Source organism: Portunus trituberculatus, chromosome 44 (genome assembly GCF_017591435.1).
Source record: "Portunus trituberculatus isolate SZX2019 chromosome 44, ASM1759143v1, whole genome shotgun sequence".
Lineage (NCBI taxonomy): Eukaryota > Metazoa > Arthropoda > Malacostraca > Decapoda > Portunidae > Portunus > Portunus trituberculatus.
The window spans coordinates 288910-303687 of NC_059298.1; the positions used below are offsets into that span (position 1 = coordinate 288910).

A 14778-nucleotide genomic window follows, 5' to 3' on the forward strand; every position below is an offset into this window, starting at 1 on the left:
GCCTTTTTTCCTGCCAGCCTCGGCTGGAGGGAGGGGTGGTTGGGGAGGAGCCTTCTGCTTTGCTGTCCTGTCTCTACCACTGGTAGTTAGTAGATAGTCTCCACAAACAGCCTAGTAAGGACCTAAGGGTCTGTTGCTGTTTGTCTTCCTTTGTATTCCTCCTCCTCCTCCTTCTATTATAATATTTATACTACTACCACTACCACTACCACTACCACTACTACTACTACTACTACTACTACTACTACTACTACTACTACTACTGCTGCTGCTGCTGCTGCTGCTGTTGCTGCTGCTCCTCCTCCTCCTCCTCCTCCTCCTCCTCCTCCTCCTCCTCCTCCTCCTCCTCCTCCTCCTCCTCCTACTACTACTACTACTACTACTACTACTGCTGCTGCTGCTACTACTACTACTACTACTATTACTACTACTACTAAGTCTACTATTAATAATGATAATAATACAAGTGCACCTATTGTTTTTAATCATCATCATAATTATCATCATCATCATCACCATCATCATCATTCCCGTTTGAGTGGATGTTATTACCGTCTCAGCAGCACAAACCTGTCAGTAAAGGCTGCACAAAGTAGTGAGCTGATCACGTGAGCACCTGATACCTTTAATCTCCGGCATATCCCGCGTGTCCTCCTTCTCCTCCTCTCCGCCTCACGAGCTCGACAGGTGGCGGTCACGACGTGTTTGCGGCGCCCGGCTTTCGTGATCCCCTGTGAACTCCCTCCGTCACGCGGCCGCCTCCTGGGTGTATACTATAATAGTGTCCTACTCCGCCTCTTCCTTCCTTCCTTCCAGCCTTCTCGCACCCACTTTTCCTTCCGCTGTTACCCTGCCTTGAAGTCACGGATTGGGTTATATTTTACGAGTCTCCTCCAGTTGTTTCTGTTTCTCACATCTTCCATTCTTCCATCTCATTGTCTTTCTTTTCCCACCATCTTTTTCTTTTCTCGCGTCCACTGATCGCTGACAAACACATCAATTATCACCCATTCTAATTTCACCCTCTCTCTCTCTCTCTCTCTCTCTCTCTCTCTCTCTCTCTCTCTCTCTCTCTCTCTCTCTCTCTGTCGTGCTAAAATTCTGATATCTTGACTTCCTACTTTCTCCCTGTTTGCTTATTCAAGAAAAATTGTGTGTGTGTGTGTGTGTAATTCACTGTTTGATCTGCTGCAGTCTCTGACGAGACAGCCAGACGTTACCCTACGGAACGAGCTCAGAGCTCATTATTTCCGATCTTCGGATAGGCCTGAGACCAGGCACACAACACACACCGGGACAACAAGGTCACAACTCCTCGATTTACATCCCGTACCTACTCACTGCTAGGTGAACAGGGGCTACACGTGAAAGGAGACACACCCAAATATCTCCACCCGGCCGGGGAATCGAACCCCGGTCCTCTGGCTTGTGAAGCCAGCGCTCTAACTACTGAGCTACCGGGCCGTGTGTGTGTGTGTGTGTGTGTGTGTGTGTGTGTGTTATATTTTGATCATCGTCATCGTTGTCATGAAGGGAAATTTGCTCTGTCGGAGAGAGAGAGAGAGATAGATAGATAGATAGATAGATAGATAGAGAGAGAGAGAGAGAGAGAGAGAGAGAGAGAGAGAGAGAGAGAGAGAGAGAGAGAGAGAGAGACCGATACATTTATTGGGCCTTAAACATATACATATATAAGATATAACAATGGGTTACGTAACATCCAAGGTCCATTGAGTGTTACCTCTTTTATGGACCTATTTTGACTTACTTAAATGTAGAGGTGCCATGTGACGGGCCCTAACTGTTTACATTAACGAAAAAATCTTGGATATAATATGGAAACATATATACGACATTATAAATGAAAAGTTCTTCAGAAATCATAATATTAATAAAGTAAATACTGTATAGCGGTAATGACTAATCACAATATACGCAAAAATAAAAACAATGAGATTAATAAAAGTATTAGTGGAAATAATAAATAATATACTACAAGAAATAGTCACAATATAATAATGGTAACATTAACAATAATTAATGATACAAATAATATTTATAATAATAATAATAATGAAACTAATAAAGATAATAATAATAAAAAAATAATAATAATAGTAATAATAATAAATAATAGTAATAATAATACAAAAATAATAAAAATATTACTACTACTACTACTACTAATAACAATAATAATAACAATTCATAGATATAATACGGCTGTTGCATTGAGGAGTAAACATGAAACAAGGAACGAGAGAGAAAAAAAGAAAAAAGTCTAGACATTGTCATTGTATTTCGATAACAGCGTTTTTTTTATTGTATCTTTTAGGCAGGCTCGTGAGACAGCGTTCTTTAAGTTGTTAGGTAGCTGATTCCAGCATCTGGCTCCTCTCACGGTGATGCTTTGCTGAGCGTGGCTGGTTCTACACAAAGGAATTCTAAGGTTTTGTCTGCTACTGTTAGGTCGAGAAATTATTTCAAATTTGCAATCTGCTGGAGAATCAGTTAAGGCTCTATATACAAATAAAAGTGTCTGTAGATGTATTATGTCTGGTAGTTTTAGGACCTTTTGTTCACTGAATATAGGATGTGTGTGGTCGTACCGCTGCCGATGATTCATAACTCGTAATAATTTCTTTTGTGCTACAAAGAGGCTTTCCGTTAAGGTCTTGAATGCACCTCCCCATTCAGAACAACAGTAAATAAACTAATGAAAAATAAATTAGTTTTACGCTGTCTGCATGAATATCTTCCCTGATTCTGTATAATATCCCAGTGACTTTACTTAATTTTGTTTTGATTTCTTCAATGTGTGATTTCCATTTTAATGAGCTATCGATATTAACCCCTAAAAAATTGATTTCATTTACCTGTTTCAAAGAAAGGTTATCAATTTTTATGTGTATTTGTGGTGTCTGGACCGTAGTGGAATGTGAGATCATAAAAACGGTCTTATTAACATTTAACGATAATTTATTGCTTTTCATCCAGTGCGATATGTTTATTAGTTCTTGGTTTACTATTGTCTCTAGATCCTTGATATTGATTCCCTTAATAAAGATGTTAGTATCATCGGCAAAAAGTAAGAAACTCAATTTATTACTAGTGCGCGTGATGTCATTTACGTAAATTGAAAATAAAAGTGGACCAAGAATAGAACCTTGTGGAACTCCAAAACTAATGCTCTATCGTGTGGATGCAATGTTATTAAAAACAGTATATTGTTGCCTATTGCTCAAATAACTTTTGAACCAGTCATTTGGTTGGCCCCGTATGCCATAAATTTCAAGTTTCTTTAATAATATAGAATGTGAGAGTGTGTCAAAAGCTTTTGTGAGGTCACAGAAAATGGTTATTTGGTAAAGCTTATTGTCTATGGCATCATATATATGTTGACAGAGCTGCTGAACTGCCAGCTCGATACTATAATTGGGTCTAAATCCATATTGGTTGTTAATCAGGAGAGAGTTCTTGGTTAAGTAGTTTAATAATCTTATGGCCATAATTTTTCAATTATTTTGCTAAAACAAGGAAGAATGGAAACTGGTCTATAATTAGAATGTGATGATTTGTCACCTTTCTTGAATATAGGAATTATTTTAGCAATCTGAAGTTTCTTAGGGAACATACCCTCAACAAATGATCGATTTATTAAATGTTCCAAGAATTTCGATATGATATGACTGCATCTCTTTACAATCTTAATATCTATTGAATCATATCCAGGAGCAGTGGTTTTAAGTGATTTTATTGCAGTTTCAATTTCTTGGGCAGACGTTGGTGACATGAAAACGAAAAATTTGTTGGCTCAGGGAGATAATCAGTGAATGGTGTTGGCGAAGGTTGCATATCTTTATGTATCGTATTTGCAATGTTGTAAAAAAGTTATTAAATAAATACGGGATTTCATGTTTATACGGAGCGTTGTTATCTTTGAAACTGATTAAGTCCTGTGTCTGGCGAGTATTCTTACCCAGTAAATCATTGATGATCTCCCATGTCTTCCTGGTATTGCCTATGTTATCGTTTATCTTAGTTTTATAATAATTGGATTTAGCTCTTTTATCACTGTTGTCAATGTATTTCTGTATTTTTGAAGGTATGTTCATACGTAATAGGCCATTTCACAAATAATTTTTGGAGTCTATTTCGTTCTTTTATTGAATTTCTTATAGCTTTAGTGATATATGGCTTGTTAATATGTTTTTCTTTAATTTTGAACTCATTTATAGGAAAGTGTTTATTGTACAATTTCAAAAATTCATCAGTGTAAGTGTCATAAAGATTATCGATGTCCTCGTTATCTATTGTCTCCCAGTCCAAATTATTTAGATCTAACAGAAATTGTTCTATATTGTCGTTGGAAAACTGTCTCTTGCTTATTGTAAATTTGGCATCATTCAAATTGGCATTTGCAATCGAAAAAGAGCTAAATATTGGAAAATGATCACTGATGTTCGTATAAAGTATTCCACTAGTGTGAATGTTGATATCATTAGTCCAGATGTGATCAATGAGAGTAGCTGAATCAGTGGTGACTCTGATTGGTTTAGTTATTGATGGAAAATACATATATGAATACAATAGATTTGTAAAGTTGCGAGCATGTACATTATTTGCAAGTAAGTTTATGTTGTAATCGCCTATTAGGTAACATGGTAATTTACTATCTGAAACCGTGATCAAAATATTTTCTAAAGACGTAAGAAAATCATCAATGCTCGCATTGGGTGGTCTATAAATAAGACCTATTATAAAATTGTGTGACTGAAGAACATTCATGAACAGTGGTGACTCAATATGTGGCAACTGCAAACTTAGTTTATTTAAAGGCTTATATGTATATGATTTATGTAAATAAATCGCTAATCCGCCACTTAGTGTGCTTTTGTTCTGAAAGTGTGCATTATACCCCTTGAGAGAGAGAACAAGACAAGTAGTAATAAGAACTCGTTACAATGCCTCCAGCCGCAGTACGTGAGAGGTCAGGATCATCAAGGCAGAGAAGCAGAGAAGTTAAGACTCCTCTCTCTCTCTCTCTCTCTCTCTCTCTCTCTCTCTCTCTCTCTCTCTCTCTCTCTCTCTCTCTCTCTCTTTTTTCTCTCTCTCTCTCTTTAAACATAATTTATACAGAAGAACATGTACCCAAAGGCGCACTGTCGTGTGCTACCTATTCTAAGGGTACTACAATCTATTTCTCTACAATATTTACAAGACTTAAAAATAGATAATATACAAGATGGTCAGCATGTAAATGGAGCACTATTCTTTTCACTTCACTAGCACTATTCACGCACTGCACTACACTGAGTGTCACGTCACAAAGAGTGTCAGAGGAGTTGGCAGTGTCTGTCTCCACTTATGTGCCATCAGTTTGACACTGTGTGTGTTCATCTCCTGGACGTGAGGCACCGCGGCCGTGAACAAGTTCCACATCCTGGAGACGCGTCCTGCGAAGGTGCGTTGATGCTGACACCCGTGGGATCGCGGCACCTCTACGGCGTCACCACCATTGAGCACCGTTCTCGTGCTCCGTGCGGTGACTCTCAGAGGATGACGCAGCCCTGCCAGATGTGGCACTCTTTGCACCTGTGCCTTATGGAACACTACGATTGCCGCCACATCTCTGCGGTGTTCCAGTGAATCAAGAGGACGCTCAGGCTCTGGGTGAGGTGGTATTGCAGCATCTACTAGCCGTATGGCGCGGCGTTGGATGCTGTCCAGTCTCCTTCTGTGTGTGGCGGCACAGGACATCCAGGAGAGAGCTGCGTACTCAAGGTGGGGCCGCACCTGTGCCTTGTACAGCAGCAGTCTCCCTTCCTGTCGAGGAAACTGGCGATCCTTCTGAGAGCGGAGATCCTGTGAGAGGCTTTCTTGGCAATGGTTTTGACATGGCTGTCAAACCTCAGCCCTCGATCCACCTCCACTCCAAGTATCTTGACGTCATCTTGGAGTGGGAGAGCAGCAGCGCCAAAGACAACTTTCCTGCCATTGCTGCCATGGCGGCTGGGGACCGAGAGACAACCATTGCCTGTGTCTTCTCCGGCGCGAATGTCACTTGCCAGCGAGCACCCCACTCCTCTATCACTCGTAGCTGCTGATTGATGGCCTCAGCAGCCCGCCCACTGTCCTGGCGTGGATAGGTATAGGAGAGGGTGCAGTCATCAGCATAGGCCATGACTCCTGGCAGTAGCTGGAGAAGATCATCCACGTAGATATTCCACAGGAGTGGGCCAAGAATTGAACCCTGTGGCACTGATGCCTCCACAGGCAGGGACTCAGATGTTTGCCCGTTGACAACCACCTTGAGGCTTCTGTCCTGCAGGTAATTTCCCAGGAGTCGTAGCAAGCCACCCTGGATGCCTTTAGCACGTAATATCTCTCTCTCTCTCTCTCTCTCTCTCTCTCTCTCTCTCTCTCTCTCTCTCTCTCTCTCTCTCTCTCTCTCTCTCTCTCTCTCTCTCTCTCTCTCTCTCTCTCTCTCTCTCTCTCTCTCTCTCTCTCTCTCTCTCTCTCTCTCTCTCTCTCTCTCTCTCTCTCTCTCTCTCTCTCTCTCTCTTGTACAAACCCGTGACCCGCTCACTTGCCTCAACTTACTATGATATACAACCTTCCTGCTTCACTGCCGCCATGTCACCCTTTTTCTCCTCTATACGTATGTACTAAGGGGGTGGGAAATCTGAACATGCTCTTTTTTTCCGTTCTGGCCTATCGCACCTGTAGGAATGCGATGTTAAGCTTCCGCCCATTAGTAGCACAGGCAATTTTATTTATAGAGGCAGAAACTCAGAATATGCCAAAGGAAATACATAAAAAATAAAGATGACAAAAAAAGAAATGTCGATCCTCGGTTAAGAGAAAGGAAGAAAAAAAAAATCACGGTATTGCATTTCCTTCACTCAACCTCATATCAAGTTCAAGTTTCCTCAGTATTCGCTACAGTGGAGAATCTGAGCTGGTTTTGAAGGAAGAAGTGCGCGAAGCATTACTGTAGTACATTCTAGCAAACTGTTAGTGTACTGTGAGTGAGTGAAGAGTGAATCATGATCAAGATAAGGAGAGAAGATAAATTGGCTCAGGGTGATAATCTATTTCTGTTCTATCTATTACTTTCTCCTGTCTAGAGAGAGAGAGAGAGAGAGAGAGAGAGAGATGAGTTCCATTGTCAATGTGTAGTGTTTGGTAATCGTGCATCCAGTTTTTAGCCATTTTGTATGATTCTTGTATTTTATAATTTTTTCGAGTGACGGAGCACCGCGGAGCCGCGTCATTAGTGAGTTTCCAAATATATTTAAAACTTGACCACTCGTCGCTGCCGGTGTGCAAGATAAACACATGGAAATTCCTTCACAGCCTGCTTCCCACGCCCCGCTGAGGTGACTATACACACACACACACACACACACACACACACACACACACACACACACACACACACACACACACACAGTCCAAGTGCTTAATTCATCTACTTGGAACCTTACTTTGATCAAGGTTATACTAGATTCACAGCATGTTAGGGTGAATTAATTTAGGTAAAATTTGCTTAAGTCAGGTTTTGTTAGGCTAGATCATGTCAGGGTTAGGTTAGATTAGGTTGGGTTAGGTTGGGTTTAGTTAGGTTAGGTTACGTTAATTTCGCTTAGGTAAGGATGGAATGGGTGTATTTTGTAGAGTTTTCTTGAGCTATCACTGCTATACACTGTATTCATATTTCACTGGGTATTAAACATAAGACTGACATCTAACCACCATCCCTGCTATCACCACCACCACCACCACCACACTCGTGCCTTGCCGTGTCGAGGGCAGGACGCCAGAGATTAATATATGAAGTATCCCTGAGTGGTCTTCCTAGCTAATGACCCTAATCGCCTTCCCTAATGACACCAACTATCAATACCATCATTACGAACACTTCCCCATACACTCTTCGCCCTCATGAAGTACCTGTGACTCTGTGCTTCCCTTCCTACCTTTTTCCAGTACTCTCCCCTGTTCTTCAGCTGCCCCCGTCCTGCGCTCTTCCTCCTGACTTACATTACATGAAGAGCTAAATTTTTAGAATCATCACAACTGCACTATAGTTATATTTCACTAGGTATTAAACATAAGACTAATTTTCAAACACCATCCTTGCTACCACCACCATCTCCACCGCCACCACCACTCCCCTGCCGTGTTTCGTGCGTCCATGTAGGTATTTCTTTTCGTTGATGATATAGCAAGATTATATTCTACATCCACTCTTGCTCTATTTCGACTCAACGGGTAGTGGTGATTAGATGATCCTTCCAACACATTAAGATGCGTTGTATTTTTATTTTACCTTTTTGTTTTCGTAAGGTCATTCTAAATTTTAAAGATAGGTACGTTACTTTTTTATTTAGGACATGAAGACTATTTTAGATAAACACAAGCTGTATATTTCTAATCGTAAATTTTTATTCTATTTTTTTTCTAAAGATCAATTTGAATTTCTACATAAATGTTACCTGTTGGTTTAGGACATGAGGACCAGATAAACACAAGCTGTATGATCATAGCCTGAGAAGGTGCTGCCGTGGACAAACAGCCTCAAACATTGCTGATATCCGTTTCAATCACAGACTGTTATGAAGGAGATGCATTAGTATGAGCAGTGGTCGAATTTAAGTCATGGTTGTCCTTTGATAACGTAATATATGTAAATAATAGTTTAAATGGTCTCCCAAATACACAAATAAAAGAAAATATGAGGTATATCTTGTTTTGAATAGACTGCAGAATTATTGAAGAGACCATAACGCAAAATCGTATGTTTTAAAAGTCATGGATGTATACTGGGAATAACGATCTAACAGTGAATTAATTGCTTTGTTGGCGCGCTGGTTCATAACTTAAAAAAACTCTTAAAAGACCACATTCTGAAACACCTTCCCGCCGCACCTTCACCACATTAAAAAACCTAATGTTGAAGTTACACTAGCATTTAATTGTTTTCTACGATTTTAGTGACAGATCAACAAGATTCCTACATTATCACCAGGAGGAACAGCCTTGAGAACACGTCTAATCATCTCCATGGCCAATGAAAACAGTCTTAGTGAGAGAGAGCAGGGCGTTTTTGAACACTCTCCCTAACTGAGTCGCGCACAACGGCTCTAAATCCCATACAATTCCCACAACACCGCTCTAATATACTTACTCTCTCTTCCATCTCTGCCCTCATTCCTACGCCCACACACACTCCCATGCCTGAGCTGCGCCAGGTAGCGTTGTGCTGTTATGGTCGCCTACGGACAGTCCCTCTCCCGGTATGGTCGTCAAGTCAGCTTTGTGTCAGGAACCATCATAAGGACGACCACTAACGGCAAGATTGTAGGGGATTACAGACCGTATTAATGCTCAGAGATTATATGGTAAGTTAAATGTACCCATTGTTCGGGGAGCGTTCCAGGAGAGGTGAGGTGAAGGGAGGGTGGACGGTCACGCATGATTTCAGTGGTGGTGGTGATGGAGATGGTGGTGGTGATGATGGTGGTGGTAGTTCACATGGGTACAGTTCTTCGTGCAAACAACAGAGAGAGAGAGAGAGAGAGAGAGAGAGAGAGAGAGAGAGAGAGAGAGAGAGAGAGAGAGAGAGAGAGAGAGAGAGAGAGAGAGAGAGAGAGAGAGAGAGAGAGAGAGAGAGAGAGAGAGAGAGAGAGAGAGAGAGAGAGAGAGAGAGAGAGAGAGAGAGAGAGAGAGAGAGAGAGAGAGAGAGATTTTTATGTAAGAGAGGGAAACTGCCCAAGGGCAGCAAGATGTATGTGCCGGGGCCCCACCTTATTGGCTATCCCCTACAGGTCACTTACTGCTCGCTGGTCGTGGCGTACTTATACACTTTCACATAACTATATGCATGAGTATAAGCACTAGGATTCCCAATGGGTTGACTCGACAATCCTGAAGGCCGTGTCCTTTTATTTATCTATTGTTTTGTACAAGAAATATCAAAATTTATATTGATTATGCTTTGATTTTGGAAAAGCAAATAAGAAAGCTTCATTGTTTTCTGTTTTCTTATATTTTTTTCTTTCTTTTTCTAACATTTTAATTTTCAGAAAGTAAAGCAAATTATTCAAAGGTCTTGATTCATTTGAGTGTAGCAAAGCTTCCCAGACAAATCTGTCATATCAAATAGAACGTCTATATAAATGTTTGCCGAAATGGTACTCAAGAAAAGTTTTCGTGAAATAGGTTTTAACTAATATTTTTTTTTCTTTGTGTGTGTAATTCACTGTTTGATCTGCTGCAGTCTCTGACGAGATAGCCAGACGTTACCCTACGGAACGAGCTCAGAGCTCATTATTTCCGATCTTGGGATAGGTCTGAGACCAGGCACACACCACACACCGGGACAACAAGGTCACAACTCCTCGATTTACATCCCGTACCTACTCACTGCTAGGTGAACAGGGACTACACGTGAAAGGAGACACACCCAAATATCTCCACCCGGCCAGGGAATCGGACCCCGGTCATCTGGCTTGTGAAGCCAGCGCTCTAACCACTGAGCTACCGGGCCATTATGTGTGTGTGTGTGTGTGTGTGTGTGTGTGTGTGTGTGTGTGTGTGTGTGTGAGTGCGTGCGTGTGCGTGCGCGCTTCATACCTGGTGGCCTCCAACCCCTCCGTCACAGTCAGTCCGTCATTTGATGGACGTGAGCCTCTCCCAGAACATTTCATGGATGTAAGCAAATCCCCAATAACCAATGGAAAATATATCTGTCTCGGCTCCCTTTCATCACCGGCCATTAATCCCCAGAGCCTAATGGATTATACAGCAGACTCGGCTATTGTCGATGATCAAGGAAGTGGGCGAAGGTAGTTTAGGATTGAGGAAGCGAAGGTGACCTGGATGGGACTGGGGTGATGGGTGAGGACTCAGGAGTACATTTGGGGTCTGGACTGGGGAGTGGGTAGAAGTGGTAGGGGCTGGGAGGGGCTGGGCTGAGCTAGGTGCACTTCAGAATAGGTCTGGGCACTGGAGTGATGTACAGATTCGATCATATCAGGCGGAGAACAGACACCCACTACAGGGAAGGGTCGACGCCCGTGACCTTGTAAGAAATCCACCTTCTCGCCTCCTGCCGCGATACCCATCCCAGCCTTCCATCCCCTCCTTCGCTCCCTCCACTCTCCTCCTCCCACACCTCCTCCTTGCTCCTCCTCCTTGCTGGCTCAGACCAGGTCACGTGTGGGATTATGTGGTAAAAAGCGCGGTTTCTTTCATCTGATTTCAGAATCTCTTATGTTATGTTTCACTTTCTTATGCTTTTTTGGTGTTTTAACGCCATCATTTTCAACTGATTGGGTTGAAAATTACTGTTGCTCTTTTTCTTTCGAGTGTTTACGTCATTCTAGCGATGAATGAACAAACAATTATGTACAGTGATAGAAAAAAAGAAACTCACAACGCGAAGAAATCATTGGCATTGCCTTTGGAAATAATCAGAATACAGGTGTTAGTCTTTATTATCCAACGTATCTTATTATTATTTATTCTAGTTTTCAGTGTAGCCAATCACAAACACCCTCGTATGCAATGGCCTTCTGCTACACTGCTGTCTGTTCTCTCCGTTTGTGTTCTACTTTATTCCATTTTGCATGTGTACAGTTTAGTGTGTCGAGAGTAGAACTGTTGTGAGGTTGAACTATCGTGCGACTTGTCTAGATGGAGGTAAATAAAATAAAGGAATACGTTTGATGTAGCTTGTTTTTTTCTGCGTTTTCGCATCATTGTAGGTTGTTAGGTTGCAGTTTTAAATGTTCCGCAAAGGTAAGGCTCTCGTAACACTCTCTGCCTTATTATGGAGTGAGTGATTATGAAGGACCAAAGCAACAGGTGGTTTTGTTTGGTTCATCGGGAAGAAACGGAGAAGACACGTGACAAAGTGTATGGAGGGATGACTAGACACACACACACACACACACACACACACACACACACACACACACACACACACACACGCACGCACGCACGCACTCACGCACACGCACACGCACAGACACGTACACACAAGACACCCAGACAGGCAATTAAATAAACACACCACAGACAAATAAACACACACACACACACACACACACACACACACACACACACACACACACACACACACACACACTTATACTCAAGGGGTTCGTGGTGTATACTGTCAGCCACACTCACCATAAAACAGTCTGAGTTTCGCCGACACCTGGCGTCCCGCTCAGCCCCAGACGACGTGAACTGCGGGAACACAGAAAGGGAGACAGACGTTAGTGGCGCGCGTCAGTGTGTCCTTAACACAGACGTTACGGAGAATGTATATCAAGTAGTGCTGGAAGAGCGGGGAGTTATGTGCGAGGGTTGTAAGGGTGAAAAGGAAGAAAGAAACGAAAAACAAAGAGAATGTAGTTTCTCTCTCTCTCTCTCTCTCTCTCTCTCTCTCTCTCTCTCTCTCTCTCTCTCTCTCTCTCTCTCTCTCTCTCTCTCTCTCTCTCTCTCTCTCTCTCTCTCTCTCTCTCTCTCTCTCTCTCTCTCTCTCTCTCTCTCTCTCTCTCTCTCTCTCTCTCTCTCTCTCTCTCTTTCAACCAGCACATTATAATCTAAACTCCCAACATCACAATAAAGAAAACATAATAAAAAAAAGAAAACCGTAAAAAAGAAGAGGAAGAAGAAAAAAAAAAGGAAAATGGAAAATCACACACACACACACACACACACACACACACACACACACACACACACACACACACACACACACACACACACACACACACACACACAATAAAAAGAAAGGACGAAAAAAACATAAAACTACAAATCCAAGAGAGAATATTTTCCCTCTGCCTCCTCCGCGACGCATCTATCACCATGTCTCAATACATCTGTTATCTGTGTGTATATATCTTTCGCAGGCATCACCGTGAATATCTGTGGGAAGGGCGCCGTCAACCGGGTAGATAAATGACCTTACCTGGGTAGCGAGACAGGAGATGTAGGTAGAGAGAGAGAGAGAGAGAGAGAGAGAGAGAGAGAGAGAGAGAGAGAGGTGGGGGAGGAGGAGGGGGGAAAGTCTAGGGGAGGGATGACAGAGATAGGAAATAGACACAGGCTAGGTTGGAATAAGAGGATTAGCAATGAGACACACACACACGAAAAAAAAAAAGCGAAGAGAAAGAGAGAGATCAGGCGACATTTGCAAAGGGAAGAAGCTGAAGGATTACGGACTTAGAGAGAGAGAGAGAGAGAGAGAGAGAGAGAGAGAGAGAGAGAGAGAGAGAGAGAGAGAGAGACAGAGAGAGAGAGAGAGAAGGATAATACCATTTGAGAAGAAAGAGAGGATGATGGGAGAGACTTAGGTGGCGATGGGGGGAAGGGAGAGGAAGAAAAAGTACATTTGTTCACGAATTCCTGATCCTGTTGGTTTTCAAGGCTCAAAATTCTAGTCGCGTACTAATCTAGTGGGGGGATCTCGAGGCGGCTCCAGTGTTGCTTTATTCGTGAGGCTGCGGGGTCTGTTGGGAGTGTGTGTTATCGGGAGGGAAGGCTCGCGCGATGGATCGGCCCCCATACCCGACCTGGCCTTGGAGTGACGAGGTGCTCAACGTGAGAGAGAGAGAGAGAGAGAGAGAGAGAGAGAGAGAGAGAGATGGTTCTAGAAGTCATAATTCACGTTTCCCTTCCGTATATTCAAGAGAAGGAGGAAACAAAACGGATAAATTTCACATAGAAGAAAGTCACAGAACAAGACAACCGCAAACGCTAACCCCTAACCGCCCCAGTCTCTCTCTCTCTCTCTCTCTCTCTCTCTCTCTCTCTCTCTCTCTCTCTCTCTCTCTCTCTCTCTCTCTCTCTCTCTCTCTCTCTCTCTCTCTCTCTCTCTCTCTCTCTCTCTCTCTCTCTCTCTCTCTCACTCTCTTTCTCTCTCTCTCACTGAACACCGTAAAGGTTCCACGGTGAAGGAAATACAGTCAGGAATAGGAGCGGGAAGAGCAGCGTGATGTATAAGGGCAAGAGGACTGTATAGGCAGGCAGCACAGAAGTAAAGAATCCTGAGTGTAGCATCCTTGCACAAGAGCATCATCACACACGCCCCTTATACGGAACAGCATTGTGTATGTTCTACGAGACTACACTAGAAACGCCCTTTACTTCCTCTTCCTCTTCTTCCCCTTGTCTCTTCTTCGTTTCTCTTCCTGCCCTAGACCTTGGCCCTCACCTTCCCTTCCTCCACCCGGCCTTAGCGTCGCGTTGGGCACGACAAGATACCATCGTTTCTTTTATTTCCAAGCGTTTGAAAGACCTGGCTGGAGTGATGGTATCAAACCCCACCCAACTCTCTCTCTCTCTCTCTCTCTCTCTCTCTCTCTCTCTCTCTCTCTCTCTCTCTCTCTCTCTCTCTTTCTGTCAGATCCAGATTAACGTGATATTTGGTCATAACCCGGTTTCTGTTCCTCTGACTGGCAGGTGACCGGTGACTGGCTTCAAGTAAAGGAGACGCAAATAAAAAAAGCAAAAATCTTCAAGGAAATAAAATATATCTCTCCTCAGCCACGAATAGCTGGATTGGTGCTGTGGTGGTGGTGGTGGTGATGGAGGTGGGGGTGATGGCACTTATCTGGTCCTCTCGCCCTCCGTGGTGCGTTTAATCATAGTTTTATTTTTTTTCCATCTTCTTCTTTTTCTTCTTCTTCTTCTTCTTCTTCTTCTTCTTCTTCTTCTTCTTCTTCTTCTTCTTTTCTTCTTCTTTTTCTCCTTTTC

The 14778-nt window shown here is 42.7% G+C and overlaps 1 protein-coding gene across 1 annotated transcript in view; it reads right to left on the reverse strand.

Annotated features, from left to right (window-relative positions):
* LOC123518624 overlaps nucleotides 1-14778 on the reverse strand; it is a 155883-nt gene that overhangs the window by 10821 nt on the left and 130284 nt on the right. Inside the window, exon 2 of the mRNA XM_045279531.1 lies at nucleotides 12202-12261. Coding sequence (XP_045135466.1) covers nucleotides 12202-12261 — 60 coding nt within the window. The remainder of the gene's footprint in view (nucleotides 1-12201; nucleotides 12262-14778) is intronic.